The 27,375-nt window shown below is 32.6% G+C and overlaps 3 protein-coding genes across 4 annotated transcripts in view; 2 read left to right on the top strand and 1 right to left on the bottom strand.

Moving 5' to 3' along the window:
• Positions 1–126: 126 nt before the first annotated feature.
• LOC110997156 (exosome complex component RRP40) lies at positions 127–975 on the top strand. Its single transcript, XM_022265175.2, has one exon. It carries the CDS (start codon positions 233–235, stop codon positions 941–943), a length of 711 nt encoding a protein of 236 aa, XP_022120867.2. The 5' UTR covers positions 127–232; the 3' UTR covers positions 944–975.
• LOC110997158 (kinase suppressor of Ras 2) lies at positions 970–21,149 on the bottom strand. 2 transcript variants are annotated; one of them, XM_022265176.2, is made up of 18 exons: positions 20,818–21,149; positions 17,691–17,828; positions 16,391–16,529; positions 15,284–15,418; positions 14,365–14,494; positions 13,721–13,826; positions 13,021–13,235; positions 12,454–12,560; positions 10,024–10,121; positions 9,297–9,435; positions 8,386–8,490; positions 7,669–7,784; positions 5,919–6,095; positions 5,482–5,667; positions 4,494–4,627; positions 3,962–4,093; positions 3,339–3,468; positions 970–3,159 (listed from the first exon to the last, which is right to left on the bottom strand). In XM_022265176.2, exons 1-18 carry the CDS (start codon positions 20,980–20,982, stop codon positions 3,007–3,009), a joined length of 2,505 nt encoding a protein of 834 aa, XP_022120868.2. In that variant the 5' UTR covers positions 20,983–21,149; the 3' UTR covers positions 970–3,006. The 2 variants fall into 2 exon arrangements, with proteins under 2 accessions (XP_022120868.2, XP_022120869.2); XM_022265177.2 differs by having other exon boundaries at positions 12,478–12,560.
• Positions 21,150–21,535: 386 nt separating this feature from the next.
• The window catches only part of LOC110997179 (Down syndrome cell adhesion molecule-like protein 1 homolog), a 39,551-nt gene continuing 33,711 nt past the window's right edge, over positions 21,536–27,375 (top strand). Inside the window, exons 1-2 of the mRNA XM_022265219.2 lie at positions 21,536–21,751; positions 21,823–21,980. Of these exons, the coding sequence (XP_022120911.1) occupies positions 21,703–21,751; positions 21,823–21,980 (207 nt within the window). The 5' untranslated portion in view covers positions 21,536–21,702. The remainder of the gene's footprint in view (positions 21,752–21,822; positions 21,981–27,375) is intronic.

The following is a 27,375-nucleotide window of genomic DNA, read 5'->3' as shown; positions in this document are numbered from 1 at the left end:
ATCTGATCCTTTCTATCCAATAAATCTAATAACGCACTTCCTAACTTTTTTGGGTAGGCCAAAGGGAAGAAAAAAAACAAACGTAAGTTTACGCCATTATTGGAACAATTCATGACGTTGACACAATACATAATGTCTAAAATTTATATCTCCAAAGTTCAAGCATGTGTTGTTATTGTCCTCCATCCTGCTAAAACGAACTATAAATTATTAATGATAAGGAAATACTAAAATGAAAGTTAAAATAGGAGATGTCGTTTTACCAGGTGATTACTGTGACGAAATAATGTCAGTTGGAGTAAAATCCAAAGTTGTATTAGGCCCCGGTTTACGGAAAGAAGTGGATCATGTCTACATCATGAAGGCGGGAGTTTTAAGGAAACGAAACCCCAATACATTTTGGGTGGATAGTTATCAGAAGCGATACGTTCCTTCTAGAAGTGAAAATATTATTGGTATAGTAGTTCAAAAAGCCGGTGATTTGTATCGTGTAGACATTGGAGGAAGTTGTACTGCAGCTTTATCATATCTCTCCTTTGAGGGTGCCACAAAGAAAAACCGACCTGAAGTTCAAATCGGTGATATTATTTACGCTAAAATGCTTGTTGCTAGCAAAGATATGGAACCAGAATTAGTTTGTGTAGACTCACATGGAAAAAAAGGAAGACTGGGCGTTTTGAATGATGGTTTTGTTTTTAAATGTTCACTAAACTTAATAAGAAAAATATTGAATCCTAGTTGTCCTCTAATAGACTCATTGAAAAATGAATGGCCATTTGAGTTGGCTGCAGGCATGAATGGTAGAATCTGGATTAAAGCTAACACAATGAGAGAAACAATTGCTGTTGGTAACGCAATATTAGGAGCTGAATATCTGAGTGATGATGAAATCAAAACCATGTGTACTAATATAGCTAGCATTCTTGCTGGTCATGTATCATAATTTGAATGGACAATAAAACCAAATAAAACAGTGATGGGAGATTTATTTTGGCAAATGCAACTAACCTAGTAACAGAAATCTCAATACATTGTGTAAAACTACTTTCAGGCATTCAACTGCATTTCTGTACATTCTAACATAGTTACTTACTCAACCCTGTCTGAGAATTACATAATGTAAGAAATAAAGCATTCAAATATTACTAAAATACTTACGCAAGGTGGGGGGGGGGGAGAAATGTAAAATAATACATACAATATAAATTATTATATAGTAAAAACAAAAATGTTGCCAAGTATAACACTGGACAAAATAAGTAGGTGGTACATATGTAAGAACCGGTAAGTAACCATGTCAATAATCAAATGGAATATGTAAAATTTAATTGAACAAACCTCGCCACTTGCACTATATACAAATTATGTGGCTGTCACTCTGTTATTAATATACAACAATTTATAATAATAGGAGCTGAGTGACCAGAATTCAATTTCTTATTTTATAATAATTTAAAATAAAATAACAATAAGACCTAATTTATACATTACTAGTATTTTTACACTTTAATACAATTTCGGGAGATACTTACATTAAAATAAATAGTGAAGACTTAGAACTATGTATACAATTAAAACTATTTAATTCAAGATGGAGCCTCTTGTTTTCAAATATACTTGTATTATGTCAAAGCCAAATATTAGAAATGAGAATATGAAATGGTGGGTAGTTTCTGATTTTTTAAATACAACTGAAAGAAAAATTTACTAACATAATTATGTTGGATGACTAATTAATTTACTTATACTTCTATTAAATTTTATGAATTGTTTTATGCCATTTTTCATAAAAATAATACAAGCTCATTTCATAATAAAGCATAATATTTAATATTGATTTGACATGATGAATTTGACCCTTTAATTGCTGTAATTTTTTTTTCAATTTTACTGCTATATCTATTTGTATAATGCTTAACAGAAAACATAGAAAAATAAATAATACTTATATTATTTTTACAATAATGCATACAATATTTACATAAAAAATACATTCAAAAGATTTATTGAACAAGTCAAAATATTTTAAGACAACTTATATTTACAATTATTAATATTCTTTTTTCAAGTCACAATTCAGAGGAATATAAGGTAACCAAAAATTATTATTTCTGTTAAATAAATGTAATTCGGATTTCATAATAAAATGATCAATTTGCATACTTAATTAGATCTCTAAACATTATTTACAGTTATAGATAAAATTAACTCACAGTAAAAATAAATTTGTAGAGATCAGAACATACAACTCATGTAAGTAGCGAATACCCGTTTACCTAAAGATATGATATTAGTCCAAAGTATATACATTATCGTTAATCATTACTAAAATCGTCTATATACAGATATATTTATAAAAGTCATAGTTGCGTCGCGCTTTGTGATATTGGAATCCCCAATAAATATCTGATTATATACCAAATTCATACCTATATTTTTATGTGATAAATTAAATGTTTTTCTATGAAGTAGATTGTCCAAAGCCTTGGCTTTGTTCTCAAACATTATATGTATAATAAGCAATTTACTCAAAAGAGGAGATAAATTGTCATTAGCCTGTAGCTTGGTTACCAAAATACTATATATACCATAATCGCAGATTTTTTTAATTTCAAGAATAGCATATTCTATTTAAATTTTTATTATAAAGAATGAAAATTAATTGGAACCAATGGATATAAAATGTTTTTGTCAGGAGAAACTTACCTAACCCGGTATAAAACGATCAGATCAGAATAATGTTTATCTCCAGGAATAGTTAAAATAATAACATAAAGGCCCCTTTGTCAATAAAAAATACAACATTAAACTATGCCTTTTCATCACAGTATATTCACAATTTGGCAGAAAGAGACGACAGATTACTTTATTTAAAAGACAGTAAGTTTGAATATGGGTGTGTATGCCTTTGTTGTAGAAGGACCAGGGCGATATCACATACAGAAGGTAATAAGCAGGTTCTAAACTTGATTAGGGCCTTACACAAAGCGCGCCCGCCAGCCTTTCTCAGAAGACGGAATCGGCAGAACGAGACAGATGTACCGGGTGTGAGGGAGAGCGAGCTAGACGCTTTCGTGGAAGCTTCTCGAGTGTTGATAATAAATGAGGGAAATCCGGTCGCTCGCTCTCTCTATACGACCAGCAGAGCATTAGGATATCCTGAAAAACAATCGGGAATTATTGTGTTTATTACTACTATTGGATACTGTAAAATAAATACAGATATTTTTTTAATTAAACGCGAACACGAAATCCAGCATTATTAAAAAGATTAAGCACTATTTTCACCGTAGCTTTAACAAACGAAAATAATTAATAAGTATACATAAAAATCTCACCTTAATATCCCTAGAAGCCTGCATATTGGCAAGCGATTGTTTCGCCCCTTTGCCCACTTGCCAAATAATAGCTTCAGCAGGCTGACCCTTAAACGGGTATTCCCCGCATAACAATTCATACCAGACCGTACTGAAAATGAAGCAAATTTATTTTTCTAAAACTATGTAAGTATCTTAAAGTGGTTTTAAAATATATAAAAAATAATCATTCGCGCTACAATTTTTTTAGGTTTGGGCCTCACATTTCTAAATCTTTGTCATGTTTATTTGTCTCAAATGTGTGCCTAATACACTCTGTCGGCAGTTGTCGGATCTTAGGCAAGCCGGTTTCCTGTTCCCTTTGGTAATTGACTTTTTATATAAATTAAATAAATATTAATTCACTATGTTACTCAAACATATTGAAATGAGAGCAGATGTTTTTGGGGATTTAAGACTAATGGAATGTCATATGCCAGCTCTTTACCTCCATTCTAACCCAATATAAATCAATACATTAAGTTACCAACGTTAATAACTGATATTAGCCGCCATTATTGTCTAAATGTCATGTGTCAACTTCAAGTTTGACAGTACAATACAGACAATACTTAATATGATTAAAAAAAATACAATATACATACCCAAACGCGTACACGTCTGTCTGTTTGGAGAAAGGTAGATGAAGTGAGGCGTGTGGTCGTAACGCGCGAACCAATTCCGGTGCCAAGTAACAGAGCCAGCCTGATGGAATACCCAAGCTGTCTCCACGGGCACTGCAAGTAACGTTAGCAAATACAGAAGGCTATATTTTTATATACAAAATAAGCTTTATGTACGAAAAAGAGATACGGAAGAAACTAGAAATTATATGAATAACGTATGCATACTACTGTAAACACTGAGAAATATTTGACGATGGTATATTGTAAGATACTTTCAATATCATACCTTTTGATTGTAAGAGAAATTATCACGTCATTATGTGTGGCAGTATATAAAGTTTAGAATGTACCAGCACATATTTTTGACCTGTTCTCGCAATAATAAATTATTTGCAGAACCCTTAGCGTACTAAGGGTTCTAGTATAGATTTTACCTAAAATTATAAGTTTAAAGAACATAAAACACCTATTATCACACACATTTACCTGACATAAATAAAAAAAAACTTACTTATTCCCAAAGCACAATTTGGTGACACTGAATAATCCAAAATCCGTGATGACCACTTTCCCGTTCTCCAGAAAGATGTTCTTCGTCTTCAAATCTTTGTGGATAATGCCTCTCGCGTGCAAATAGCCCATACCCTGGAAGTTTATAAACACTACATAAAGGGTTTATATAGTACAAAGTAAGTTAAATATGTAATGAAAGCTTGTAATAGGGGCATACAATAATTGACATTGTTCAGGGATTATAATTGTGAAGTAAAAAAGGGTCTTGATTTGAATGAGAAGACGTGATCGTATGACACTTTTAATTTTACTGCCGAAGACTAGTGGACTGTATACATTATAATATATTTGCACAGATAGGAGTTAGTCCGAATTCAAATTTGGTGAGTAACAAAAATACAAAAGATTTTATTTATTAAATATCTAGCCTTAGCTTATGGCATGATTTTAGATGTGAACACATAATGTTGCGGAATAATATAGACAATAGCAGTGTTGCCAGATCAGGAGATTTCAGTTAGGCAGAATAGGAGAAAATAATATTTGGCGGTTTTTTTAGGAGAAATTTCAAAAACACGCCAAGTACAGTTTTTTACTATTGTACATTACGTTCCTAATTTTGGAACTTAATTGAAGTAGGGGATTTCTGGGGGGAAATCGCTAAAACTATCTGGCAACACTGGACAATACAGTAATGTGTTTACAGTGTATTAGTACTAAATTGGTCATATTTATATAAATCTGTAGATACCCACAAAAGTCAATTATAAATTTGTCATACAAGATCTTGCCCAGAACAGTAAATGGAGATCATGACCGCCCTCTGGACCCGCTCTTGGTACAATGTTATAAATAATAAAAGAATAAAAATAAAAAGCCTATTTTTTCTTGCAAAGAACAAAGTAAACTTAATACTATTTATTACATAATATATATTTTTTAAGAAAATTTAACAACGTTATAAATACTCGAAGATAAAAACTCACCTGCGATATCTGTTGTGCAACTAATACACTTTTGTTTGCTGTAAATTTATCCTTTCTTAAATGAATGTGGGTATACAACGTCATTCCTTTGCACAATGACGTCACTATTGCGAGCCGCGGCGGTTTCATACACGCCCCCATGAATAGAACTAGGTTTTCGTGTCTCGTTTTACGAAATGTTGCCACCTGGAAAAATAGATTAATTAAAGATTTGAGAATAATTAACTCCTTGAATTTTATATAACAATCAGTTTTAAAATAAATTTCTAAGTTTTAACTTTCAAATAATCAACAAATACGCATACGCAAAAGAAATACAAATAAATTATCATAACCATTTTTAAGAACGTAATAATAGTAAAACCTGCCAAACAATGAATAAAAAACACATACAAGGGGAATAAAAAATATTTAAAAACACATCAAAAATTTCTTACCTCATGTTTAAACGTATCTAACGGCGCACAGTGATCGTTCAGTGCGTGCACGTGTAAGACTTTGACAGCTACAGCGCCGTGCCAACTCCCTCGGTACACAGTACCGAATCGCCCGGCCCCTATCACTTCGTATAGTTTCAATTCGTCGTATGGTATATCCCATTCTTTCATTGATAACTAGAAATAAATTTTATTATATTTTATTTTATCTTGTATATGTTTTAATTGTATTTTTTTACAGTAATGTTTACTTCAACTGTCATACATTTTAGATGGAACATTTAATATTAATAAATATACTTCCATAGAGCGATTATAAATTTTTGATTTGGAATCGGAAGTTCGATCCCATAATACCAGCCGCAAGTGAATTGTCTATGCCGTGTACTTTCTAGTCTATGGAATAGGTTTGTAGTATTTAAAAATACGGACACTGGACTTTAAAATGTAAGTGAATATTTTATTATACATAATAAAAAGAGATATTTAGGTGAAAATAAAGTGCACTAGCCCTCCACACTAGGATTCAATGGGCCAGTCATACTCTTCGTTTTGATGTCAAAACAACACAATGCTAACATGTGTTGTTAACGTTACCTAAAATAATTTCTACATAACACATTTTCATACTATTGTCTGACAATAATAATACTTTCCGCAGTAGGACATATTCAGAAGATGTTGCTTAAAATTGTAAATGTTTAAAGTTTTGAATCGTTACAGAACATTTAGTTTCTATATGGTTAAAGATGAAAGTATGAAAACGTGTAATGAAACGTAAGACATATTGAAAGTAGCGCGTAAACAACAATAATGATAAACGAATAGAAACCTACTTCTTCAAACAACCTTCGTCGCTCTATTATAGCAGCCATTGCACACAATAACACAATACGAATACGAATAATAACCAAGTCAAAAACATAAACATTTGTCACAGGGCACAAATGAATCACTGCGTTATCTGCCTCGTTATCGGAAATGACAATGAGCTTTGAATAAAGCTTATTTTGCAGTGTTGGCCTGTTTTAATAAATATTATGATGATATATAATTCACACATGCTTTATACAAAATTTAAAAATACAAACCAAATTTGTATTTAGATCATAATATGTCTAGTATTTATATATGCTAAATATTCAGTCTTCTTTAATTTTTTTAGTATCTTTATCTATTAATGTACTAACTTGTTTTGTATTTCATATATTGGTTTTGGGTATTATATAGGTGTTTTGTTTTATAATATGTATATGATACGAATTTCTGTGTCAGTGTCTCGAGGAAGACTGCGGCGCGGAGTGGAGGGCTGGAGCACTGATCTTGAGAATTTTATATCTTATGTATTTAATATTATTTGTTATTTTCGATATTATCGTATTGACTTAGTACTGTATGGATAGTATGTTTTTTGTGAAAAAAAATCACTGTCATCTGTCGTTCTATTTCAGAATTTACATGTCTTGACTGTTTTGCTCCGGGGCCTCCACAAAAGTTGTGGGGCCCCCCACAATAGACTTCGGGGAAAACAGTTTTAAATTCCGACAAAAACCACTTTTCTTTTGATATTTTTTAATGTTTCTTAAAAACTAAAATAATCTACTTGGTTTCAAAACAAATTATTGATTGAAAATACTCGAATGATTTCTTTTATTTTATTTGGAAAAAATATTTGGGGGCTCTACTTCTTTGTTACATCCAGACATCTAAATTCGGCCCTAAAAGAGTTCTTATAAGAAATATGACTTACACTATTCTGTCTTGGCCATCTATCATCATGTGAGGGTAGGTCTACTGAGTTATCTCTCCCAGGTCCACTGCTGTCAGTCGATCCGGAACCGCTGAGAGAAACGCGACCCGAACCCTCTAAACATTAATAACACCCAAATCAAAACCTAATCAACTATATCGATTACTCTGTGCCGATTGGTCATAGAGTATACAGAATAGGTGAAAAGGTTAGGTCAACAATTACTTTCTTTAATATACACTTTTAATAAATTTATTTTGCATACTCTGTGTAAATTCGTTATACAAATCAAAATAAACAAGTATATTTAAATACGAATATGAAAATGACGAGCTGAACTAATGTCAATGTCAAATGTCATCTATCAAGAACATTTTCAATATCACTAAACACAGATTAGAAGAGTTTCGTATTAAATACCAATAGAGATTATTCTTATTTATCCAACTTTTAGGTTAAGGTTCACACGATTTATATATTATTATTAAATTTATACTGTTCAAGTTTTTATACCAATATTATACAGGTTTACATATAGATCTTAGATTTAAAAATGAACATGAAACAGATTCAGAAATCAGAGGCCAAGACCTAAAGAGGTTGTAGCGCCACTGATTTATTTATTTTTTTGTATGATATTAGTATACTTGACGACGAAACTAGACCTTAGTAATTTAGTTAAATTATTACTCATTAGAACAATTTAAATGCACTTACCACTTCTTATACTAGCTGTAAGATCCTGTTTGGTATCGGCCGTGGTCCTCGCGGGAGACTGCACAGTAGACGTGTGGTTTGGACTTGATATCGCCGGTTTAACATCTGTATCAAGGGGATATTTTTATCCTCTATGCATTTTGATATAGTTATAGGGATTCGCACGTTTGTGTTATCACAATTGAAAGTTCAGTAATAAAAAACACACAATGATTAATTTATAAAACATAACTAACATGAGTTAAGTAACAAAGTAATTAATTTAACTTAACATCCGTCAAATATTAGTCTGAAATAAGAATTGTATAATAAACTTTTTACAATTTTACTAGAATATATAATTCACGATAAGGATTGGACACACACAGATACTAGTATTTGTTTTTTCTCTCATTTGACATATGTAAGGTTTAGCTACAAAGTGACGTGACCAAGCAGTGAATGACTTAAAACGCTAATTTTAGATTTACTGCCAGTTCTCGAATCAAGGACATAGAAGGAAAAGAAGAACTGGCAATAAACTCTCCGCCACTCTTTTTAATCGCCAAGCTTTTGTTAAACACTACCATGTTCCACATGACATAAAACACAAAGATTATGCAGGACATTATATAAAACGTCTGTTGAGTCCGCATATTATATCCATTGTATATGTATTATTGTTTATGCATTTTGTAAACGTTGACATTCATAAGCATGCTATAAGACGCATCTAAACTGAATAAACGAATTGTGATTTTATATGTAAAACATACATCATTTTAATTAAAATTAAAATTATTTTTCTCATATTATGCAACATGATTCTTTGATTCAAGCCAATATTTTGCTTAGCCAAACTTATATTTGTATTTTCCATCCTACACTATAAATTATTATGTTCCGTCTACGTTAATTAAACATATTCTTACCGGGGAAGTGAAACCTCCGACCCGCATTGAGCTGATAATGATGGTGGGTCTGCGGGGTGGGGGGTGCAGGGGCAAGGGCGGGGGAGGACGGCGTGGAACTGTTGCACGAAGAAGTTGTCGACGAAGAGTCTGGGTTGCCCTGTGAAAGAAGTCTTAGGTTAAATTTGATCGTAGGTTGATTGCATCGCAAGGGTGGACTTCCCAGGCAAACCTGGCGCCGTACAGTTGCAGATAAGGCAAAGAGAGGTGGAGAGTCATTTTGGACGCCCTCCATCTAGGGGTTAGGGGCCGTTCAAGATTTATGTAAGCAGATATACTGTAATTTATCCCCCCCACCCCTCTTGTCAGCAAAAGTAAGCAAAGCTCTCAAAAATATAATAGTACCTAAAGGCTAGGCTAAGGATTTTTGTAGCTATTCTCGAAAATGTATTTTATTTTCAAGCATAGACAATGTGTAAAAACAGTAAATAATTACTGTTGAGGTTATCACCACATATGAAATCAATTGGACTGGACATCTTGTATATCCCTTAATTTAGGGGATAAACCCCCAAGTTCGCATTACTACGCAAGACTAACCGCACAGAGTACAAAAAACATTTAATATCGTACAAATTTCAATCATTGCGCATTTTTAATATTAGTCCTACTAGCTTATAATATTGTACAATAAAGTATATTGTGCAAAATTATTAGCTAGTGTATGGGCAGCCTTATATGTTCTTACCGAGTGATGATGCTGGGCCGGCGGCCGCGCTCGTCTTGTGGGCGTCACTGACGTCACAATGCCACGACCCGCGCTCGGAGACGGAATGTAATAACCACCTGGCGAAAAAAAAAAAGTTTTTTAAATATAATTAATAATAATATTGTTTTTGAGTTCCGGGGCCCACCGTTCTCGTTAAGACTTGATTGAATTTTAAATAACATATAAGTCTACGACGCATTATAAACTGAGGCTTCGACTTGACAATCATATTTATGTGTCTGATTCACTCGCACTTACAAATGCACTTCATTTTCAAGCAGACAACGGGGAATATGTCTTGAAATCAATCCCCCCCCCCTCTATAGTGCTTACGTAATACTTTAACCGCCACATAAAAAATAAATTCTCTATTCTCCATTGCGTAGCGAAGAATAGTATTGTAATGAGTGTCATAAAAAAGATCTTATATTTATAGAAAAACTACAACTCTTACTCGTAACAAGTGCGTGCGCAGGTACGTATGGATAACGTACTCGTTATATTACTATATTGCGTGCACTTACTCTTTAAAACGACTCAGTTTAAAATGTGTCGACCATAACTTAAATATCTTATATCATTGTACCCTTAACAATAATACGTAAAACAACTACGTTCATATGAAACATTGAGCACAGTAGGTTATTCCGTTTTTTGTTTGGGAAATCAAGAAGTTGTATATACTAATATTATAATTTTAAACTAAGCTAAAATGTATAATATAAGAATGAAATACAACAATCAGGGACAGCAAATGAATACACTAGGCCAGCGTTTCCCAATCATCTTTGTGCCATACCCCACCTTAACCTAAAATGCATATAAACAATTTATCTTATACAGTTGAAACTCTATGTAACGCCCTCCAATATAACGCCGGCCAAAATAAAGTATCATAATCACTCAACTTTTTGAAGTTATACTTCTTTTAGCGTGTTAGGGACAAATTATGTGAGTAAATTTTTCCATGAGCGCGCCCACCGTCACTAAAACCGATACCAGAAGTTAGCAATCAACATTAAAAAAAATCTATAATCATGTAGAAATATTTTTTGGTGTTATTAAAATAAACGTGATACTAAATAATGCGATATATAAGATAATTAAAATAAAACTTTCAACGTATTATATACCCATTTTTATGGTCGTTTTATCTCCAAATATACAATCAGGCAAAGATTGTTAGTCAGTTTTATAAAGATTTTATCTTGTTACGCCAAAGAAGTATAATTTCTAACTATGTACACACATATGTATTTTTAAGGCCTTCCATACAATGATACATAGCATTACAACCACCCTCAATAACTACTCAAAGGAACGATAAATAAGTTAATTTTCAAAACATAATCAAAAACTAGAATTTAAATTCTAAATAATTTTAATATAAATTTTTCTAGAATTATTTATGCAGATGCATCAGTCTCAAGACACATTGTGCCCAGTTGATTTTGATTTTTGGTTGCACTCTTCAATTCAAATTGCCCCTGTGGGGCGTGGGTACTACGTTGAGAAACACTGGACTAGGCATATCAATAATTTCCAAATGAAAAATACAGACGTCTTCAACACATGCATAATTAATAGCCAAGTGAAATACTTTCTTAGCCATGCGTACTGGGATAAATGTGTCCAAATACACAGTCAAATTTCGGAGTCAATTTATATCAAAGTTTAGAAATTGTCCATGTGCGGGTATTTGCGGGTAGGTTGGCCAGATTAAGAGCGGCGGGTACTTTTTTTTACTGGTAAATTTAGATTAGTAGGTAGTATTTGTATAGTCATTAGAAATCAACATGGCTCTTGCGTGGAATATGCTTTGAAACATTTTGACACTGTAACGGTGAAAGTAGTTTATTTTGGTGGCTTTGCTTAGGGCGAAATAAGATTGCCGCATAGATAGATAGAAGTTAGACTTGGCGGTAAGCCTCGTTTCTGAATCTTACTCTTATACCACATCTATGATATTAGTACTGTAAAAACATTATTGGTACCCCACAAACAAAAAAGACAAACAAATTTCGAATATAATTAATTGCGTTTCTTTATGTATTTGGACATCAAAACATCAATAAATACCCATCTCTAACCAAATACAGTTAATGCCATCCACAAGTGGCCTTTTATTAACAAACTTTTTTTTTTAGTTTTTTTTTTAATTGTCACGTGATGTTTATCTACTGAGATAGATCGATGGCGTGTCAGGCACAGGAGACTGATAACCCACTTTCCAATTAGATTGACAAGTGATGAAACAGATACAGAAATCTGAAGCCCAGAACTAAAAAGGTTCTAACCGCCACTGATTAATTGTTATATATCCAAATAATTAGAGATAATTCAAAGTTTTGTGGATGACATTATCTGCAAGGTACAACACCACCTATATTAAGATGTCAAAGTATTTACCTTTAAATAACCTGTACTTCTTACCGTCTTTGTGAAACTTCTCCTTGAAAGCGTTCACAAAAGCCTGCGGCAGCCCGCAAGATGGCGGCACTTTGCTCTCACAATCTCTGCAAAATTTCATTAAAAGAAGTTATTTAAACTAACAAACAACGAGATCGGATTATGCATTATTTTCGGCTTTCCGATACTTTACACCACATAAATGGCGACTTTTAGGTTTAATACAGAAAAACGTTACGGCGCGTTACATGCGGGGGTGGGGGGGGGGTCAGAATCTCTAAAAATTGTGTGACGTCATACTTGAACGCTCCCTAAGCGTCCTTCATAAAAAGCGCATACCATAGTGATAGGCATAGGCCAACAATACTGTATTTTTTTTCATAGAACAGGGGCAAACGGGCAGGACTCTCACCTAATGTTAAGTGATACCGCCGCCCATGGACACACGATGCCAGAGGGCTCGCGAGTGCGTTGCCGGCCTTTTAAGAATTAGTACGCTCTTTTCTCGAAGGACCCTAAATCCAATTGGTTCGGAAATACTCTTGATAACTGAAACAGTCCACAAACCTGTGACACTTGAACTTGCACTCCTTGCACTTGAGACCAGATCCGAAGAGCATCTGCTTATCGCAGAAATCGCATGTCGCTATCATATTGAATGTCTTCGTGAAGCGGTGGGCTATGTCGTGGGCCATGCAGCCGCCCACGCTGACAGGGCCCATGGGGGTTGTGTTTCCCACGCGGGGTGAGCGGGGACCCCCCATTCCTACATTGGGACTGCCCTGGAACAAGATTTGGGCGGTTTGAAATTGGGATTTAAAATAACCCAAACGAACTAGTTGTCAGTGTTGCCATAATTGGCAACTATAGACAGAAGTCTTAGTAGTTTTTTTCTGTTGAAAGGTCACGTGACTAAGTTAATATCAACAGTATTAATGTTTTTTGGTAAAAAATACTATCATCGTAGTAAAAAAGTTTGTATTGTATATAATACTGTCGTAGTAGTAGTCTTAAATGTAAAAAAAAAACAATCTTACACACCCAATAATTTAAGAAAAAAAAAACTTTATTCATATAGTTAAACAAGTACACTTATGAGGGTCAAAAAAATTAAATTAATTGTGAATTTACATTGACTGCCAGTTCTCACATCAAGGGCGTAGAACGGAAGAGAAGAACTGACTCTCAGCAACTCTTTAATCGCTTTAATCTTTTTCATATTATTATTATTTTATTTATCTTTGTTCAAGTTTTAATTACCACTTACATGGTGCGTGTTATTATTTCTCTGCGTGTATTCAATTTCTGGTTCTCTCGGTGAGGCCGGAGGAGAGCCTTCGGTGTTGCCAACTGCTGATGACTGACTGTTGTCGCTAAAGATGAAAACAATATTTTATTAGACGGACAAAATGCTCATCCAATCCAAATGGAGTTCAGGGAGTTATTCAACTAGTCCAACCACTGACTGGCCCTATTGACCCTTCATTTGACACGTTTGACATACAATAAATTTGACATAAACTTTAGCACTTATATAAATATTCAAAAACGAAATTAGTATTAAGTCAGTGAGTGACATTTGAAGTGCTTACATTCTGACATTTGAACTGGCCCTATTGACCCTTCATTTGACACGTTTGACATACAATAAATTTGACATAAACTTTAGCACTTATATAAATATTCAAAAACGAAATTAGTATTAAGTCAGTGAGTGACATTTGAAGTGCTTACATTCTGACATTTGAACTGGCCCTATTGACCCTTCATTTGACACGTTTGACATACAATAAATTTGACATAAACTTTAGCACTGATATAATATTCAAAAACGAAATTAGGGTTAAGTCAGTGAGTGACATTTGGAGTGCTTACATTCTGACATTTGAAAGTACGACAAACATATGTTACCTGTGGTCCGAGGCATCAGGTTTGACAGAGAGTTGCGATTCGTGTGATCGCGATTTTGTGAGTGCATCAGGCGCCGGTAGGTGAGAGTTCTGCTTGCGTTTGCCCACTGGAGTTGTTGGAGATTTACCGCCTGAGACAAAACAAATATAAAGAATTATTAACTAGTAAGAGAATCATTAATTACACTGCTAACTTTTACTATAATTTTTTCTATTAAGTATTTAGTATCATTAATTCTTATTCTTTTTGCGACTAGCTGATGTGGTCTCTGGCAGAATGGCCGCTGTAGAACAGTCTTCTACTCAGCATAATGCTGAGCCAGGGACAATTACAAGCACAGCACACACAAACATACAGAATTACAATGATTATTTTGTATGTTTCTGTGTGTGTGTTTTGTAAGTAATAAATGTTATATCTATGTATAAAATCTTGTCCAAAATCATGGGTACTCTTCGCGTGGCTAGACGTTTACGTTTAAAGAACTTTATTTCTCATTACAAAAACAGAAATATTTTATTTACATGAGAAACTTCATATTAATATGTATATATATACGAGCGAGATACACGTCGCCATTAGCCGTCACAATTTTAGTCAACTATGTTCATTCTAACATGCATCTTTACTGCATTTCTTTAAATATTGAGACGAAGATGGGTTGACAAGGACGCAAAACATGTTTACTAAGTTATCCGTGTATTTTCATTACACGTGAGAAACTAATCATCACTGGATTTATTTAAAAAGTTACGTCCAAGTATTCAAAATGTTTTTAAAAAGCAAATAAAATACGGGCCACGCCAATACTAACATAACTGTAGTAACCACAGTATCGCCTATCCTTTCCATCACAGCATAAACACAATTTGACAGAAAGAGACAAAAGAGTAATTCGTGAATTAGGCGTTGCTCTTACCATTCCCTTGTATTTTAGCGTTCTTTTTGTGATTTCGATCTTCCCTTGCTCGTGGCGAACCTCTTCCATGTCTCTGTTCCCAACTGTCCCAGTATAAGGGTAAGTCTACACCACCATCGCCACGCGCTAAGGCCTCTGAAATCAATCATGTATATTAGACAAACATAATATATTAAAATAAAAATAAAATAAATAAATACAATAGTTATGTATTGAGTTCCCTTACGACTAGTATGGGATGCAATAGTATGCTCTTTACAGTCATTTGGTGAACGAAGAATTTATTTGCAATCGTTCTCCGTTCTACGCCTTTGATTCGAGAATTGGTAACATTTTTTTAAACATTCGTCGATGCATTAATTATTGTATTATGTTACCTATATAAATGATATCATTTCATTATCAGTGAACACAAAAACAAGTATATTTTTATTTAAAGTCAAAGTCAAAAAATAATTTATTGGCAATAAATTCTCCGCCACTCTTTTTAATCGCCAAGCTTTTTCTTTTACAACGTTTGTAAGGAGCTGCAACCATTACACCATGTCCCACATGACATCTTAAAAAACTATCAGTGTGAGCCTAGTGGATGGAGAGTGCGTCAGCCCAGTAACACACTGCAGCGTGTCAGGCACAGAAGACTGATCACTTGCTTGCTTATTAAAGATCAAGACACAAAGAAAACAGACCTTCGGTTGTATTGCTGTAAACACGTAGGCTTTTGGTTCTCAGATAAACACGGTCCTATATTTTGTTTACATATATTATATCTCTGAATAATGTTATACATATTATAAGTTATATAATGTTTTGGTATAAACATAAAAATTTTGCATATAGAATAAATTTATAATTTTTTAGCAACTTCTCGAGTTTGTTTTAATGGGTATTGTTAACCCAGTCTCTGAATACCAGAGATTTTGGTGTGGTACGAGTTCCACATACCCCTGCAACTTTTTAGGGCAGGGGATGCGCATATGCATTTCCACCTCGAATATATAATATAATATCCAAAAAAAGTCTTCACAAATATATTAAGTAACTAAATAAAAAAAACGTAATAGTCAATTGAAATATTTTCTGGATATTTAAAACTATTAAACAAACCTGTATAACTTCGCAGCCTTTGCATTGCCCGCCCCAAACGGCGAACTTCCTCATCTCTAGCACCGCACAAAATCGCCCGCAACTCATGTTCCGACCTATCACGTAGAGCTTCAAGCGATGACACGCGCGAACACACTGCCTGTAAAAATCCCTTTATTATTATATATCCATACAAATCAAAATCAAATCATTTAAAATGTCATTCTAGTTGCCCCTTCCAAAAGGTAGTTTCGTGTGAAAAACAATGGGCAAGAAATTCCACATTTACTCTTTTATAATATAATTATTCTTATCTTGAATATAATCCTCTAATTAGTAATAGGCTTGTTTACAGTGTACTTTTAATTTAAAAAAATCGTTCATTTAGTTTCATTATGTCACAAGGTATTTTATTGTAACATTTAACAGAATACCCCATTAATGATGTTTGAACTTTGGCTAATCTGAAAGATGGTTGAGCTATTTTATCTTTATTTCTAGTAATAAAATACTACGATAATAATGATAAAATAGGGGTAGTTCTTTCCTATCTTCCATTAAGTATATCTTATTCTACATCTCTCTAGCAAGTATTAGGTATAACAAAATAAATAAAATTATTCGATAATATAATAAAAAACGGATGCCAAATATAAGTTATTTGTAACAAAAACGAATTGTTTTCTATGAAGAAACCGATCCTAGTCTAATCTTAATGAGATTTATTATTATTTTTTTATTAACAAAAACTATTTTAAAAGGCTAATGTTTTCCCAATTGTGGTCTATTAGTTTCAACGAAATTTTAATAACTGTATCTGTAACCATGGTGACAAACAAGTTCCTATTTTTAGTATACGCTTTATAATGAGGCAAAACTCTCAACCTCGTTAATAAGTTTCTTGAATTATACATAATTTAAGATCGAAAAAAAAAATTATAAACCAATTTTCTGATATCAAATCAACTTTTATACGTGTTTTACGTAGAGAAATGTATTTAAATCATATTAACCATATATGAACGCGCCGCATACAAATATGTATTACGGAAATACGTGACTCAGTTTGTAGTTTGTACAATATTGCTTTTTTGCTAATTTTCATGTCAGCATTTTGAATCACGATTTATAATCTATATTAATATATATCCTAAACGTTTCAAATACGTTTGTTAAGAATCACTTGATTGGGCGCCAGCAGTAATTTATATATTCAAGAAGACCAGATCAGATATCATATAAACGAACCACGCACTCCACCACATTCCATAGCTGTGAAGATCTCGTCTTCCAATTATGGATGATATAGAAAAATGATTACCTCAATAGCATCCACGCTCAGGCCTACAACTCGAAGCCACTGCCTCAAACTGGGCACATCACGAAGCTCCCGCTGCAGCTCTTCACCGAAATTAGCCTTTATCACCAATTGTCGGGAAAAGTGCTTCACTAGTTTACCCTGAAAAGTCGAAGGAAACCATTAATCTGCCTTTCTGAGATTTAGGAAAAATCATTCAGAAACGAGATTTAGAGTGAATCCTCGAATGGATTTTTTCCATACAGGAGGCAGACTTAGCGATTAAAAAGAGTGAAGGAAAAATGCCTGCTCTTCTTGCCCGCTCTACGGCCTTGACTAGCGAGCTGGTAGTAAATTTATAATTAATTTAAATTTATTTGACGTTCATAAGTTAACTTGTTTAATATGAATAAAGATATTTTGAGTTTGACACTTACCGCTAACTCTGAGACTTACATAAAAGTATCGCTAACTTATTTTCTGCACAGTTTTGTAATTTTTTTTATAGCATAGGGGGCAAACGCACCTACGGCACACCCAAAAAGGTGTTTGCGTTACCGGCTTTTTAAAGGACCCCTAACAGTTGGAGGTCGCAAAATTCCTACAGTCTCAATCTGATTTTGTGCGCTGTCCAATATGTCCAACTTGAAACAGGTAAATGGTTTGGCAGTTCTTGACAATACGGGCCTAATACTCAAAAGTCGACAATGTGAGAACTAAAGATTATTATTCGTATAATTGTTTAATTTTAAACATACCCTTATTGCCATTTTTTAAAAACATTACATTTTTATATAGCAATATCGATGTTAGTAATAGACAAATTGAAAAAGTTCTTGAATTTTTCTGTACTATTTAGAATCCGAAAACAAATCATGCGCGTTTAAACTGAAACTTTTAAAATGTGAAAATGCATTCTAGTGAAAGTGAGCATGCATCATTAGCGTAGACGCAGAAATAGTCCAGACGTGTTTATTGAATCATTACTAATTGTTTTATTACATATTTGTAAACACTTGTCATAAAACAAATATTTGAATCTGTAAATAAATGAGGTTGCAATATATTATGCAGGATTATTGGCTAGTAGCTATCTAGCACATCATTTAAAGGCATTCATTGAATGTCCATAACTTAATACATATATTCATTATTTCGTCTATGGTATGAAATTGGGTGGGTTAATCGAGTCATAATTTAATGTGCTTCAAAAAATAAACATATTTGCTAGTAAGTCTAATAAATCTAATTATATCGGATTAATCTCATATGCAAAGAAATCTTTTCAAAACTCCGTAGGTGGAAGTATAATTAGTTGTTTGTGTAAATTAGAGCTATGACTATGTATGTATGACGATAATCTAATTATACTACTTTTCACATAGCATGAGTTGTTCTACATTGCCTACTTAACAACTGACCTAGTGCATTGACTTGAAATAATAGGCTTCTACACTTTTAAACCTATTATTATGAAGATTATTAAACTGTTTTTTTATTATATTAATAAAAAAAACAGTTAAATAATCTTCTGAGTACTCTCAAGATAAGTGCAATAGCACATACACAGCAAGGCATCTCTGAAGCAGGGTAACATGTGACAAGAGCTCAACAGAAGATGCTCAAAAAGGTCTTTTCCAAGAGGCACACTGAAAAGCATCACATTATTTTAATGTGAGAAACCATAACACAGTCATAAATTACATTTAAAATAAAAGGCTTTATATCTATGCATATATAACTAATAGTAAGGTCTATGTTATACATAAAACTTATTAATCTTGCTAGAAATAGTCAATATAACGACTAATTGCTGCCCTCAGAGTAAATGTTTAAAGAGTTTAAAGTTACTTAGCCTTTGAAAGCTTGGCTCTCTTTTAGATGTAGTAAAATTATGTGTAATGTATATTTTTTGACCTTATATACAATTTTTTGGCATTATTATGTTCATTTAATTGATTATATTTACTTAGGTATAGTGTAGCACTTAAAACATTGGGTTATCTCAATAATATCATTACCAATTTATAACATTTAACTCAGGTAAAGTCCGTTTAAAATATAACTCATCTTTTCCTATCCTTTACAGATAGAACAGGCCAAAAATTACTACATATTTTAAGTAATAACATATTTCAGAGAAAAAAATTCCTGCAGATAAAATTCTAAGCTCAGAAAGCTTATGATTTATTTGTGCATTAGTTACATGTGTTCCTCACATGAAAAACCAGGTCTATCAAAATATATGTCTTATACATGTATGTCAATACTTTTAATTCCACTTAAATCTTCTAAGAACATTCCTTAACTTCAGATTTTGTTTGAATAAATTAAACTTTTATTTTTATTATATTTTTATTTTATTTATTTTAAATAAATTAAATTTAGACATTCAATCAGTTACTCCTTACTCCTACTAATTTAGAAATCATATATTATAAAAATATACACAAACAAATATAAGGATATAAAAAATAGTGCTATTAACAGGAAACAGCTACATACATTGTATAAAAAGTCAATATCCGTAGTATTACATTGATTAACTGAATGTTTTAATTAAGTGTGTTAAAGTCACATAAAAAAAGGAATGATAAAAAAGTGAATTACATGTTTAAATGAAACAATGAATGAATTAGTCATTCTACTTTTTAAATTTATGTAAAGTATTTGTCATTGATACCTATAACATACCTTTTAAGGTTTAGACGCTATTGTGGCCTTAAAAGTGAGACAAATATATTGAATTGCTAATGTGTATTGTTTTATTTCTATCTTTCATATAGATTGGATTTTTTTAACGTTTTTTGGACGCTTAGATTCGTACATACTCAGTATAATCAACTTCAATTTATTGAATTGTAAACCCAACCCGAAATAATAACAAAAACAATATGTATTATTGGCAATCAGTAGAATATTTTTTGGACATTTTTCAACATTTGTATGGCAAAATGTAGTAGGGCTTGAAAGTCAAAGTGTTCGAAATAGAATAGATAATTTCAAGGCGACTGGGAATGCGCACGCTTACACTTTCTACTAGCGGCATTGAAGCAATCCTTGAGCCAACCGCCAGGGCCTTGAATAGACCTAGCGATGTTTCAAGGACAATAAATGTTTTTATTCACTTAACGCACTGACAGTCTCATACCTCCAGAGTCCGGATCTCCTGCTGCGTCAGTTCTGCGCTGGTCGAGCATTGTGTCCTCAATCCTTCCAGTCTATCAGCCGAAACGTCTATCATTGACTGAATGGTCTCAATCATCTGAATTGCATCACGAGCTCTTTTAATTTCATATCCGCTCTCTGCATCCATTACAAATATCACAGCACTATACACAAATAACTAAACACTACTTGTTAGTATAAAATTCCTTATTCATTATAAAAAATGAATATGAATATACAAAACATTGCAAGTGTTGTATCGCCGAAACCGCGGCCATGTCCGAACAAAATCTATATTCTTCTCTATGACAATGAACAATCCGCTGTCGCAATATTAGAGCCAATATTTTTGACAGATTTGTAATGTTGCTATGTCGAGCTAGGATTTTACCATTTTAAGGGTTATTCCGTTTCATGTTTTACCTCCCTAAAACCAAATAAATACGTACTTCTTTGTTCTACCAACAAATAATGTAAAGTACTGTATTTTATTTTTAAACCAGCTTCCTATTATGAAATTTATAAAATAAACAACTAATGTAATAAATCATAATAGTATTTTTTCTGACGGCAATGTCTATTAATAAATACAGTTACTGTCAATGTCAATTTCACGTTATACTAAAGACAAAGACAGCTAAATACAGCTGACATTCTAAATTTGAAGTTATCCTAATCTGTGTTTTAGTCAATGAATTTTATCGATGGAGTGAAGACGTATGTTGTGAATTTGATTCCCTATTATTTCGCCTGCCGTCATCAAAAAAAACGGTCTGATGTAAATAAACTAGTTTGAAAAATTCTTTTTACTTTACATTTAGGTAGAGTTAGTGAATTTTTCCTAGAGTTTAAATGTAGAAATAGTAGGATGTTGCTTGAACATTTATTGGTGCCTGTGATCTGCCTTGGAATAGAAGGTAAATTTATTTAAATTAAATGATTGTATTACTATTTGGCCTTTGTTGTTAATGTTGGTATATTTATGCAGTATTTGGACGAGTGTTGGGTGACGAAGTGGAAATAAGGCAAGTGGGAACAGACAAGGGTACGGAAAATGTGACCATTCCCTGTGGTAGTGAGCCCCTGATGCCGGCAGTCAACGTCCAGTGGGTCTATAGAGGGAATCGCACGCACCATGAAGTTCTGGTATGTACACTATTAACTTTTTTCCTGTACAAAGCTACACTCATAACGTGGGTACTTGTCAATCTTATATAATACAATATTTTAAGTGAATCATAATTAAGATGAAATAGTTTGTAAACATTTATGATAAAAAATATTATCGTATAATTTTTGATGTCTTTTTTAGTGCTATAAATTATTCGAATTCGACATTATCTTGTAAATGTTGTAAGTGTTTATTATAGTCACGAAATACTAATATAAATATAAGAGCGTACCAATTTATAAAAGGCCGGCAACGCACTCGCGAGCCCTCTGGCATTGAGAGTGTCCATGGGCGGCGGTATCACTTAACATCAGATGAGCCTCCTGCCAGTTTGCCCCGTTATATAAAAATAAATTGAAACGAGTTTGTATTTACATGATTAAAAAAAATTACAATCAATATAAATATAATCAAGCAAGTTAGCATAACACCTAGGAAATATTTTGCATATTTTTATTGACAATTAGATAATCTATGAAAAACTCTAATAGTGACTTTATTGGTAAAGCTGGCACGTCGGCCTAAACACTTGAATAAGCAAAGTATATGCGTAAATATTTTTATTTTATTATACATATCGTCTTTATACATATTAGTAAAAATTCTTCCTTATTTATACGCCAAAAACTCAAATATTAGATGTCAATACTATTATGAGATTTTATGATAACACTATGCAGACAAAAGATAAAAATACGTTAAAATGACTAAAGATTTCATTTCAATAATTATCTTATATTGAAAAGACAAGAGAAGCTTTTGTTGTAAAATAGGCTATTTTTTTTAATGTAATTTCTACGCTGACTTAATTAATGAAAGCCGAGTTTCGAGTGTCGTCTATCTATTTTTCAATAATATTTAAAAAACGATGCGACTCAATTACAAAATTTAAGTCTCTTATAAATAAAGACTTATTTAAGGAAGCTGCAAATAATATAAGTATTGCATAAATAAAAAAACAAATAAATTATATTAAATAATTGCGCTGAGGTCGGCGATAGTTTGGTAAGACTTTGTTCGACTGGGGCTCTAATGAACTTTAACTTTATGTACGGCCACTTCTACCATCTTTAATATGGATTACAGATGTTAGAATTTTAATCTACTATAAATTATTAATAATTAGTTTTCTTTGACGAACTTATTTGTGTCTCTCACTGACTACGATTGCTAAATAGCACTGGAAACATATTGTGTCAATAATATATTAAATTGTATAATTAAATGTCTAATACTGACACAAACAAAAAGCAAAATATTATGACTGCTTGATATATTACAATCCGTTGGAAATAGGTCCTTAATCTTATTTATATCCTTTATAATGATTCTTTATTAATGGCTTGCAATGGCTTCTACGTTAATCGTATGATTTGGGACGCAGACAGCTTTACAGTCGCATTGTGTACTATGGAAATTTGTCGAGAAAAAACGCTTTTTACTTTTAGAAACAGATATACGAATCTTATCTTAAGTGACATAAGTAGCTTACATACTAAAAGGCCCACGATCGTTTATACTCTTTGTATCGCTTCACAAATTGCCCACCTCATAACTCGGATACACCTATGTAATGTATGTATGTTCTGTTGCTGGTAAACCTTGAATCAATATATTTCTGTTAATCGATCAACTATTGAAATTAATGTCATCTTCACACTCATATGCAATTTTTTTATATATAAAGATAAATAAATAAAATTTCCTATATTATTCATTAGAATTGGGTTGCGTTTATTTGGTCGTAGCGTGAAGTAATGTGACCCAAAGCTTGCCTCCGTAATGGTAAAAGCGCGTTCATCCAAATATATAATACCAGCAAACCCGACAACCATTGTTTTTTCTAAGAAACATTGTTTCACTTCAAAAAAGACAACTATCTGCTATAATAAAAATGGGGTTGATAGTAGAGGGGTGTAAATTAAGGGTTGTATGTATTTTTATATGCTGTATCATAAAAAAAAATACAAAAGAAATTGGGCTGGACATCCCTTATCACTTAGGGGTTAGAAATATAGATAGTAGCCGATTTTCAGACTTACTGAATATTAATAATAATAATAATAAAATTGGTAAGAATCGGTCCAGCTGTTACGGCGGTGTATGGGAACGAACATTATGACAAGAGAATTTTATATATGTATATAGAATATTTATTAATCTTACAATATGTGAGAAACGTTTAATGTAATATTTACACAGCTAAAACACTTATGTACAACCACTTTCCTGATTAACGCAAATATGATATATTATTTATGAAACCAAATTTCTTGATTGTTTTTCGTCAACACTAACCGTGAAACAATTTACCAAATTAAATTGTTTAATTATGTAGATATAAATACGGTTCATCATGATTGAAAGCGATTTAAAAGCTCGGTATATAAATAGCGTTTCGAATCTTTATTTATGAGGTACGTCACTCATTCCCCTGGCTCTGCGGGGTAAAATGTCTCTTGCCTCCGAAACGAGGAATATAAAACCTTTTAATAATATATTTCATAATTAGTATATTTTACCATTCTCTTTGTTTATTTATGCCTGTCCATGTTTGTTTATACTTTTTAAATAGATATAGTCTGTGTTGTTAGGTAAGGATAGGGCAACATTTTAATAGTGAAAACCATTTAGTAATCGGTTTAGAGTAGTCTTTGAGTTCAAATACTTTTCTAAATATTTTAAATTGAATATGGAACGAATCCATATTCAATTTAAAATATTTAGACGTTACAAAAACAAATCGTTCTTTTTATAAAATTAGTATAGACGTGACTAAATAATTGCATACTTAGCTCTTGTCAAATTAAGTTTATAAAAATTTGAATCCTGGGTTTTGTTTTGATTCATACAGGAGTATAGTTCATATTTAGACCTAAGTGAACCCGTAGTTGAAAGTCCTATCTTTCAACTACGGGATAAAAGCGTAGAAAATCAATACGTGTATTGAGTGGACACACATTGTCTCGTCCGCTCAGTTATAAATAGATTCCGCCAAATGAAGACATCGGCCAATTCATTTTACGAGCGAGTAATTTTCTCGCAATCATCTCGACTCGGAAAGACTGTTTGTGACGTACGCAAGGGGAGACGATTGGGTAATTACCAATTATTTATTTAACTACTACATTATTGGCGGATTTGATATCCTCTTTGTCATTCAACACTCTGTGGTTTAACTAGTACCATAGCGTCCAAAGCGAGTTCTGAGATCGATTCTCGGTGAGACAATATTTTCGTTTGTAAACTGTGAGCGATAGTAGATGAAATTATGTGTGGTGTGTATTTTTATCGTGTTTAAAAAGCTAAGGTAAAGATTTTACTCAGTTACTTTTTTCATTTCATCAAACAAATTTGCATACATAATTTCTTCTAATGCCGATAGGTTTTTTGGTGTGAATTGAGTCCCATTTTTCCCCGAAGACGTAACAGATTCCATTAATCAATAAGTCTAGAAATTATGAAACAATATTGCCGAAACAAAATTGCCGAATGTAAACACTTCAGGAGCAGACGACCGATACAGTTCCCGATAACAAACTCATAACGAAGATCTTAAATTGACGACGGCTGTGGCACGAAGGAATAAAACTTCTTAATGAATGACTTAAAGTAATGAGAGCTGTTACCAATTAGTTAAACAACTCATTGGGAGATTTAAAACTATTTTTTTGCCATATTTTATTTGATAAAATTTATTTGATCCTTTTTAGTAAATTATATAAGACTTAAATAACGTATTAGTCTTAAGTTAGGCTCGATCGTTATATCAATATAAGATCGTAAATACATTAACTTTTTTTTAAACTAGCTACAAAGACGGCTTGGATTGCGTGTATTTTGCCTAGATTTGCGACCTTTTCGACAATCACCCTTATATTTCAGTCAATTTACATAAAACAATTACAAATTTAATTAAAACAAACATACAACCTTCATCAGGAACTGTCTAAACCAGTAAAAACTAGAAAACTCCTTGGTTTTTTAATATGTAAAGATATAGCTGCTTTAGCGTCATGTTTAGCCAACGCCTATGCCCATAGACAGTGGTACAATTATTTATAAGTCCATGTCACAAACTATTTTTTTTATTTCCTTGATGGATACGAGTCCTTTAGTCTTCCGAAATATAAACCATAATATAAACGATATTGCCATAACATGTTACTGACCATTATTATTGCATTTTTTATTGTGGTTACAGTGTAGATATTTTATAAAAGGTTTTTGATCGATTTTATGGAAACCTTTCAGAGTGATTAATTTTGCTCGTGATAGCTAAGTAAGTAAATATCTGGTATAGCCCGCCAAATTAACCCTTGATATTCAATAAGCTAAATTTGCAGGGAAGCCTAATGAAGCCGATGAGTAATGATATTCGTGCGTCGTATTAGTATAATTACGTGTTCTTGACAATGTGTATTAAAGGCCGGCAACGCACTCGCGAGCCCTCTGGCATTCAGAGTGTCCATGGGCGGCGGTATCACTTAACATCAGATGAGCCTCCTGTTTTTTCCTTCTTACTGAATAATATATAACATTCTCGGTTCACAATGTTAGTTCAAATACTCCTCCAAAAATCTGACAATCGGCTATCGATCTGTCAAACTCCAAAGTGATACCTAAGGGGTAACAAAATTTATTGTTTTTTTTTTTCATGGAACAGAAAAAATACAAAAATACATTCAACCCTACAATACATACCGTCTACGATCAACCCCTATTTTTTATTTGCTTGTTAAGTTCTTATAACTTGAACTGTAAAGTTTATACAGAGAAAAATCATAGAAAACCCTAAAAAGTTTTCATTCCGGAAAATCGAACAGTCTCTTTGGTAGCATAGCAAAATGTTTCAGGTTGGTTTGTATTAAAAAGGTAGGCCAATGATAAACGAGGTTCGCGGGGGCAGCTAGTATAATACTATTCATCACTTAATAGTATGCCAGACCAGGTGCACGGGTAGTTACAGTTGTTAATTATGGTGGTAGCTTGATGTGGTTATAAGAAAATATATTTTACCTCTTCAGTAATTGTAGGAAGCATCCAAATTAATGGATTTAATTAATCAACTGCGTACGAGTTACGAATGTACAAAAGGCCAAACAAATGATACTTAAATATATCTGACTCATTTTGCATCAACAATTTTGACCTACTGACTTTATGGCACGACACTAACAACGTAAGCTGAACACAATTACCAGTTTCACTGAAAACGCATTCTGACAAATTTAGACTTATTTAAAATTAAATTATACAATTCTTAAAATCTATATAAAAAGTATTATGAAAAAATTATTTACATTTTTGGTACTTTTATATTTGAATCTTCTTTTAGGTTTTTTTTTAAATCCTGCTACAAAAGGTTTC

Source organism: Pieris rapae, chromosome 4 (genome assembly GCF_905147795.1).
Source record: "Pieris rapae chromosome 4, ilPieRapa1.1, whole genome shotgun sequence".
In the NCBI taxonomy this organism is placed as follows: domain Eukaryota; kingdom Metazoa; phylum Arthropoda; class Insecta; order Lepidoptera; family Pieridae; genus Pieris; species Pieris rapae.
The sequence above is the reverse complement of the archived record's forward strand: the minus strand, read 5'-3'. Positions and strand labels throughout refer to the sequence as shown.

What these genes read in the sequence shown, in the direction of transcription:
- LOC110997156 (XM_022265175.2), top strand. Translation starts at nt 233, where the DNA reads ATGAAAGTTAAAATAGGAGATGTCGTTTTACCAGGTGATTACTGTGAC.
- LOC110997158 (XM_022265176.2), bottom strand. Translation starts at nt 20,982, where the DNA reads ATGGATGCAGAGAGCGGATATGAAATTAAAAGAGCTCGTGATGCAATT. An exon ending in AGGAGATCCGGACTCTGGAG is followed by an intron (nt 17,829 to 20,817) that starts GTATGAGACTGT and finishes TCGACTTTTCAG; the next exon opens with GGTAAACTAGTGAAGCACTT. An exon ending in TGCAAGTTCAAGTGTCACAG is followed by an intron (nt 12,561 to 13,020) that starts GTTTGTGGACTG and finishes GAAATTTTGCAG; the next exon opens with AGATTGTGAGAGCAAAGTGC.